At 28.3% G+C, this 8,331-nt stretch overlaps 1 protein-coding gene across 1 annotated transcript; it reads left to right on the forward strand.

Moving 5' to 3' along the window:
- The first annotated feature begins 1,000 nt into the window (after window positions 1-1,000).
- Window positions 1,001-3,183, forward strand: LOC107932296 (probable aquaporin TIP-type). Its single transcript, XM_016864263.2, has 3 exons — window positions 1,001-1,241; window positions 1,749-1,999; window positions 2,626-3,183. The coding sequence occupies exons 1-3, from the start codon at window positions 1,115-1,117 to the stop codon at window positions 2,998-3,000; spliced, it is 753 nt and encodes a 250-aa protein (XP_016719752.1). The 5' UTR covers window positions 1,001-1,114; the 3' UTR covers window positions 3,001-3,183.
- Window positions 3,184-8,331: the final 5,148 nt, after the last annotated feature.

Raw genomic sequence — 8,331 nt, forward strand, 5'->3', positions numbered from 1 at the left:
ATTATTATGATAACGCTTTTTTCTTTTCATGCTTTTATATCATCTTTAAATAAAACAATTATAAATTATAAATTCAAGGATCGAACATGTATATTTAATAGTAATTAAATACAAATTCATTACCACCCCACCTAAATTCATCATTAAATCAATTTTAAAAGCAAATATTTTTAATATAAATTTTTTACTTTTACCTACATTGTAGTTGTGACTTACATTTAAACTTCCAATTGAGTTGATATTATAAATCAATCAGTCACCAACTCGATCGGAAAATGATTAAAATACTTTTCTAGATACAAAGTAAATTATATTATTATAAGAATGTTTTTATTTAAAACTATAATATAACGAGATCTGAACCTATGATATAATAAATTTTAAATATTTAACTTTACTATTTTAACAAACACTTCATTTAATTTAACATAAATTTTTAATAAACATATTAATTATATAAATTTTCCACCATATCATAATATGATATAAATAAAATTAAACTTTATTGATTAAACCAACATCATAATTACAGATTCCTCTTCAATAGCTAAATTAATACATAAAATAGTCCATTTTTGTTATTACGAAAAGAAAACAAAACCCTAATAACAACGTGACTAACGCGACTCAAACCCAGACAAAATCCCATTTTTTAAAACACATAATCATTGCATTACCAACAACAAAGCCATTTTCCATTTAAAAAATCACCTTGTTAAGATAATGACATCAAACCTCTACCAATAATGTAGATAAAGCATACAATTCATAATATTCCATCATAAGCATACTTATCCTATAGAGTTATTTTAAAAAAAAACATTGTCTATTTCTTCATAAATTACTAGTTAATATAGTTGTCTTATGCTCATAATTCGTATAAATTATCACAAAAGGCGGTTGGTCAGTTTGCCAATCATGTTATGCCAGTTCAACCATGTAGGCCCATGGTCGGTGCCGGCGATGGCTATATACATTTTTTTTAACCTACTGGTGGGTGTTAAGCTATATATAAATAGCTTCTTCATTAATGTAAACTCACCCAAAGCAAAGGTGTAGATATAGGCACAAATAGGAGTTCCTTACTTGTGTTGTAGAAGCCGAAGAAAAAAAAATGGTGAAGATAGCTTTTGGTAGCATTGGTGATTCTTTTAGTGTTGGGTCTCTCAAGGCTTATTTGGCTGAATTCATTGCTACTTTGCTTTTTGTGTTTGCTGGTGTTGGATCAGCTATTGCTTACGGTAAGAGTGTGTCAAAATAATCATTTTAAGACTTAAAATTAATTAAAAATCTAGTTTAGTGTTTGGTTTATTGGTTATAGGTGTTCATCTTAAGCTTATTTCGTGGTGTGTGCATGACATGACAATGATTTACTCCTATCAAAGGTGTGTGAATTGTTTAAAAAATTAACTAAAAATAACAAGGGTATATAGATAAATTTTACAGGTGAATGGGTGAATAGTAGTAAATGCTTGTTCTGTTCCATTCACTTGATTTCGATATCTAAAATTATTGTTCTACTTTTAAGTAGGACTTAGAAATTTAATAGTACACCATAAACTATTATTATTGAGAAGTTAAATTTTAGTTCTGGACATGTTTTCAGTCAATCATGTTCATTACAATTATAAATATTAACAATAAATGCTATCACAATTAATTACGATATAAATATTATCATGTTTTCAATATTTAAATATTTCAACAACAAAAAATTAATCATTTGATTTTTAACTTTTTTTTTATAGGGAAGCTAACGTCGGATGCAGCACTAGACCCACCAGGCTTGGTGGCCATAGCGGTAGCTCATGCATTTGCGTTGTTTGTTGGGGTAGCCATTGCAGCCAACATCTCAGGTGGTCATTTGAACCCAGCCGTCACCTTTGGTTTGGCCATCGGAGGAAACATCACCATCTTGACCGGCCTTTTCTACTGGGTTGCCCAATGCCTTGGCTCAATTGTTGCTTGCCTTCTTCTCCAGTTTGTTACCAACGGATTGGTAAGGGATAATCTAATTCGATTTGATCATAAAAAGTCTACAACCCGAACATGTTAAACTCGAAACTTGAAATTGACCTCCAAAATCACTCGAAACCCAAAACGATCTGAACTCAAAATAACCTTAGCACATAACTCAAAATGACCTGAACAAAACTTAAAATGATTAGAATATTAAATGATCAGACTCGAAAAACCCAAACTTGAAACCTAAATAACCTAAACTCAAAATAACATGAACCCAAAATGTTCAAAATTAACTTTAACCCTAAAGATCTCAACCGGAATGATTAGAAAACCTTAAAATCTAAATGGATTCTATCTAGATTGACTAGACTCAAAACCATGACATTCTCAATTTACAATTAGAAGCGTGCATAAGTTTAGCAACTAGGTTGACTTAATTCTTTTTAGACAAGGTTTAGGTTTATATTTTTCAAATCCGGCCTAGTTCAATCATTTTTAACTTAAAGAATAAAATAGACTATTTGAGTGGATCTAAACAAACTAAGCTTAAACTCGAGTTTATAAATTTTTTGAAATCGGACTTTAAAATAGTCTAACTCGATTCATAAACGCATATTTGGACCCTATTATTAATTTTCAATGTATTAAATATGTTTGCAGAGTGTACCAACCCACGGTGTCGCTTCAGGAATGAGTGCCGTCGGAGGTGTTGTAATGGAGATCGTAATCACTTTCGCCTTAGTCTACACCGTCTACGCCACCGCAGCTGATCCCAAAAAGGGTTCTCTAGGAATCATAGCACCCATCGCCATTGGTTTCATCGTTGGTGCTAACATCTTAGCCGCTGGTCCATTCAGTGGTGGCTCAATGAACCCAGCTCGTTCTTTTGGACCAGCTGTAGTCAGTGGGAACTTTGCTGATAATTGGATCTATTGGGTTGGTCCATTGGTTGGTGGTGGGTTAGCTGGGTTGATTTATGGTGATGTTTTCATTGGGTCATATTCTGCCGCCCCAGCTTCAGAAGATTATGCTTAAAAATTTGAAACTTTGAAACTGTTTGCTTATGGCTTTTGTGTAAAATGCTTTGAATGCTTTTGATTATGGGGATGTGATGTTTGTGGGTGTTTTTCATGAATGAAAAAAAAAAGAAACAAGAATTTGTACTTGCTGTTAATAAGGAAATGTAAATAAACCTTGATTATGAATGTTTCCCTTAAATATTTCTCTTCGTCTAAAATTTCTTTAGGTTTGTATCGGTATACATTTGTTTTATATTTTTCATTTATGTTTTATTGTGCATATTTGAGATTCGTATCTGTCTCTTTCAATAATAATATTTTTAAGGTTCGAATTATTGTTCTCTCTTTTAAAGTGCAATATACTTTATCACTACATCCAACACTTATTATTATCGATAGACAATTTTTGTTTGACCTATCAATTAGACTGATCAATTAGACAAAATTAAAATTTCTAGATATGAAAATAATTTATCTTACAGACTTTTATTATGCCTTTAGGATGCAACAAAATAATAAATAATCAAATCATATCAATGAAAATGATATGAAAGTAGTCTTTACATAGGGAATATAAAATTACAATTAATGTAACATCTAAATGGAGATTAGATGTGTTATTTCGTAACACTCTTTAAAAAATATTATATTCTTTCGATATAACTATTCAAAAACATTTCGTTGTGAGATGAAGTATGAAAATTTTTTATCAGTTCATAAGTATGGTTGTCTGAACCAGACTGAATTAACCAGTTAAACTAATTGGATCGAAAATTGATTACGATACTGATATGAAGGGAGTCATCAGGGCAGTTAATTTATGCCCTTATTGAATCAGGCTAAAACCATACAAACCACGAATTTAGATTCTAAAAAATTCTTCATAAGCCGGGCAGAAATTATAATTTACCTAGAATTTAGAAAAAACCCAAAATAAATTGGGTCGTCAAACTTCTAAGCCTACAACTTCTAAGCCTACAAACCCAAAAATGACAAATCTACCCATTATTTTAGTAGGCAACCTATTTGACTATATTTTTTAGACTACAAAGACTAGTAACATGGGATTACCAATATTGCAAATTTGGTGTGGATAAATTCAGGTTTTTTACAAAATTATTATAAAAAAATAAAAAATAACCAAAATATTATAACTTTATTTTTATTTACCAAAATATTATAAATTTTTTTATTTACCAAAATATACCAAAAAAACAAAAAACAGAAAAAAAAACCTGACACAGCCTGATCAGGCCAATCACATTGGCGGCACCAATGGTGCCAAAGGACTAAAATGTTAGTTAAGAGTAGTTTCAAGGACCTGACATGCAAATTTACCATTTTGAATTTTGAAAGTTAATTGCTGGTGCTGTGCGCACTAAAATTGAAATATAGCTAATTGCCTTCTAAACCCTCCTTATTTATTATTTTCTTTTTATTCCCCTTCTACTCACTTTTTTATTTAATAACTCTATTTTAATTTATTAAATTTAATAGTTTATGTTTATAGATAAAATAGTTTATGTTTCCATTATTTTTTTCCTTTTGATTTAATATTAGTTAAGGGAATATATTAAATTTATAAAATTAAAATAATTTAATTTAATAACTCTATTTTAATGTAATAAACTATTCTCATTTAATAACTCTATTTTAATTTTAAAAAAATTAAATTAAACTATTTTAATTTTATAAATTTAATATATTCCCTTAACTAATATTAAATCAAAAGGAAAAAAAATAACGGAAACATAAACTATTTTATCTATTTATAAATTTAATATATTCTTAATAGACTTATAACATACACATGTTAGACTATTTTAATTAAAATAGTCTCTTAAGATATTATGAAGCAACAAATTTTATATTTCAGTAAATTTTATATTTTAAATGAAAATAGAGTTATTAAATGAGAATAGTTTATTAAATTAAAATAGAGTTATTACTTAATTAGAATTCTAAGTATCTTAATTATCACTTAACTAATATTAGATTTAATTAAAAAAATTAATAGAAATACCAGGCATGCCTTATTGAAAAACCAGAAGTAATAATAAAACTGATCACCCATAAATGTAACCCAAATAGAAAAAATAAATTATAATTATATTATATACTCTTAATAACTCTATTTAGTAAATTTTTTAAATAAACTATTCTCATCAAATTATCAAAATAATACATAAAATGCGAATTAGTTTATACTTTTTTAAATAGCTTTATTTTAGGTAAAATATATTTACTTTAATAATAAAATAAAAGGCTTTTATGAGTAAAAATCATAGATTAAGAGCTTATTTAACTACAAAAATAAGTTGAGGGCTTGTTTATTAAATAAAAAAGTGAGTTGAAGGGGAATGAAAAGAAAATAATAAATAAGGAGGACTTAAAAGGTAATTAGCCACATTTTAATTTTAGTGGCCCCACACGCACAGCAGCATCAATTCATTTTCAAAATTTAAAATAGTAAATTTGCATGTCAGGTCTTTGAAACTACCCTTAACTAATATTTTACCATTGGTGCCGCCAATCACATTGGCACCTTTGGTGCCGCCAATGTGATTGGCCTGATCAGGTTGTGTCAGGTTTTTTTTTGTATATTTTGGTAAATAAATTTTTTTATAATATTTTGGTAAATAAAAAAATTATAATATTTTAGTTATTTTTTATTTTTTTATAATAATTTTGTAAAAGACCCGGATAAATTCGAATCAAGTAATTTCAAACTTTAAAATTTTTGGGAATTTTTGGGTCATGGTTGCATCTATTCGAGTTCTTCATTTGGGTTTGAAGTTTGATTATTACATGATAAATAATTTCAAGTTTAGATCATTTTAGATTTGACTCAGTGAAACTAGAAAGTTGCTTCAAGTTCAATTTTATTATTATATTAATATGTAATTCATAAAAAATTAAGAGATTAAATGACAAATCTACCATTTTTAAGGCCAAGCCCACAATCTGCCAGTTTGTCTTCATCGTGGTTTGATTCATTTCATGTTATTTAGATAATTTCAAATTGAAATTATTTCAAATTCGAATAGAATGAGTTTAAGTAGTTAATTTTATGATAAATCAGATTAAATTAAACTTAAATTTGAATAAATTCATCGAATTTTTAAATTGGAATGAGAGTAAATAAAATAATCCATGGGGAGTTGAAAGGCAGTGTAATTAGCAGACAAGAAACATGGTATTACGTTGGAAAAGTCCCATGCGCAAGCAAATGGGAGGGATAGAATAGAAAAGCTTTCTATCAGATCATAATTTTTAAATTCATTTGATATAGGAATCGATTCCTTTAGATAATGTGGTGAAGTGATTTGAGTTAGATCTGCTTTACTGCAATGTGGAACTCAAACTTGATTTTGTTTTCATTGGTTAAACACCATTGATGTGTGCACAAAAGAAAAAAGGGTTTTGGTTAGTGGATCTCTTTTATAAAGGCAAAGCAAGTGGTGGAAGAAGATGACATAACCTTTCTTCTTTTTCCATCCAACTACTTTTCCTGTTCCCCTTTTTTCCTTTTCATTTTATTCTACTTTTATGTGTGGATATACCTTTTCCCCTTTTTCTTCCATATAAGATATCTAGTCCTAGATTTAGATATCTATATATATTTGAATATTTTTAGAATTTATTGATATACAATATCATCAGTAGTGGAAAAAAGAGGGGAGGGTGTTCTGGTGAAGAAGCAGAGAAGAAAAAGATCTCGTATCCCTAAAGAGGGAATTTAGAAATGTATATAAGGGAGTTTTTCATGATGAATTTCGGATCGGTGATGGACACCTGGTCTCGACAAAATAAATACTTTTTTTTGTTTGATAATAATAAATATGAACTTTTTTTAAAATTATTTATTTCATAAATTTAATTTAATTTTCTTGAACTTAATGATTTTTATCTAATTAATATCATTTTAAATAGTTTTGCTTAAAAGTTAAATATATAAGTTGAATAGTCATTTAAAAAGAAAAGAGATAATATTTGACAATGGCAACTCAAGCAACCGAACAAAAAAGGGGGAAAAAAGTAGCTTTCAATGGCAAATTATTTTTGTTTCAATACTTTCAATAGCAAAAAATAGGCAGTCTATATTGGTATGTACTATAATCGTCCTTGATCCACCTACAATATGATATTTTTTTAAGTAGCTCAATTTCATTTTATTGTTAAAAAAAATTATATATTAATTTTTAAATATAAATAAATTTAAATACGATTTATAATAAAATTGTATTTCAGCAAAGATTGAAATCGCTAAGAGCTTAGTTTCAATTTGGTCGATTGTCATGTTATGTATAATGGGTCCATATCATCCTTAGAAGATATATAGAGAATAATACTTGCTAACACTTATCAATCTATCACATCTCTCCGTGTAATCACTTCACATTCATTCCAATAGTATTCCTAATTGACAATTTGTCACTCTATCATCTCTACCTATAGAGTAGAGAACTTGATTATTAGGACTCACGCCAAGCCAACCTTCCTCCTATTAATGAAAGACCATTTCTTATTTAGTTTTGTTGGTCATTATTTTTTATGTAGCTATCCCTTAGTTTTCTCCTATTTTTAGTTATTTGGTTTATTTTTGTATAATTTGAAAATTTTATCTTATTTGTAAATCACCTATATATACAAGTGTTTTTCATTATCTAGAACAACTTTCTATCTTTTTTTTTTTTCTAAAAACCTCTTATGATATCAAAGCCTTTTCTTTTTTATAATATAATCACCTTACCATGTCTCTCTCCCAAATTCTTTTTATACTTAAACTTTAAAATTTTAGTGGCTTTTCACACCATACATGACGTGAACCACTATTGTAGTCTATCACAATGCCTTGTATAACTTAATTGTTATGACAATTGACGTTGTCCATGAAAAATTAAACAAAAAGCTATGTCTTTACTTTTAGAGAACTATCATCATCATGAACAAGAGATCAAGATTCCATCCATTATCATCACTAAGGTGGACCAAACACCAAGACCAAATGATATTGTAAAAGCTTATCATTCATCATTTCCATAATTTCAACGACGGAGCAGCAACTTTACCCTTTCATTTTTGCCATTTACATTGTCAAACAAAGTCAATTCTTTTGAAGTCACATCATTCGGTCTACACCTTCCAAGAAAAAATCTTCAAAAATTATTTAGGGACTACACCTCATTAAATATTAGCTACCCTAATCTTAAATGATAGAATTGATTCTCGACGAAGTCTTCACCAAGTGAAGAAGCCAAAAGTCTTGTAAACAAAGGGAGGATCAAATTGATAAGAAAGGGAAAATCTCCAACTTATTTTCTATAAGAATGTATAGAAATATATA

This window comes from Gossypium hirsutum, chromosome D03, assembly GCF_007990345.1.
Source record: "Gossypium hirsutum isolate 1008001.06 chromosome D03, Gossypium_hirsutum_v2.1, whole genome shotgun sequence".
NCBI classification, from domain to species: Eukaryota; Viridiplantae; Streptophyta; class Magnoliopsida; order Malvales; family Malvaceae; genus Gossypium; species Gossypium hirsutum.

Bases quoted from the DNA above. Each gene is read 5' to 3' on its own strand.
- LOC107932296 (XM_016864263.2), top strand. From the start codon at position 1,115: ATGGTGAAGATAGCTTTTGGTAGCATTGGTGATTCTTTTAGTGTTGGG. The intron at 1,242-1,748 runs GTAAGAGTGTGT...TTTTTTTTATAG, and splicing joins TGGATCAGCTATTGCTTACG to GGAAGCTAACGTCGGATGCA. The intron at 2,000-2,625 runs GTAAGGGATAAT...ATATGTTTGCAG, and splicing joins AGTTTGTTACCAACGGATTG to AGTGTACCAACCCACGGTGT.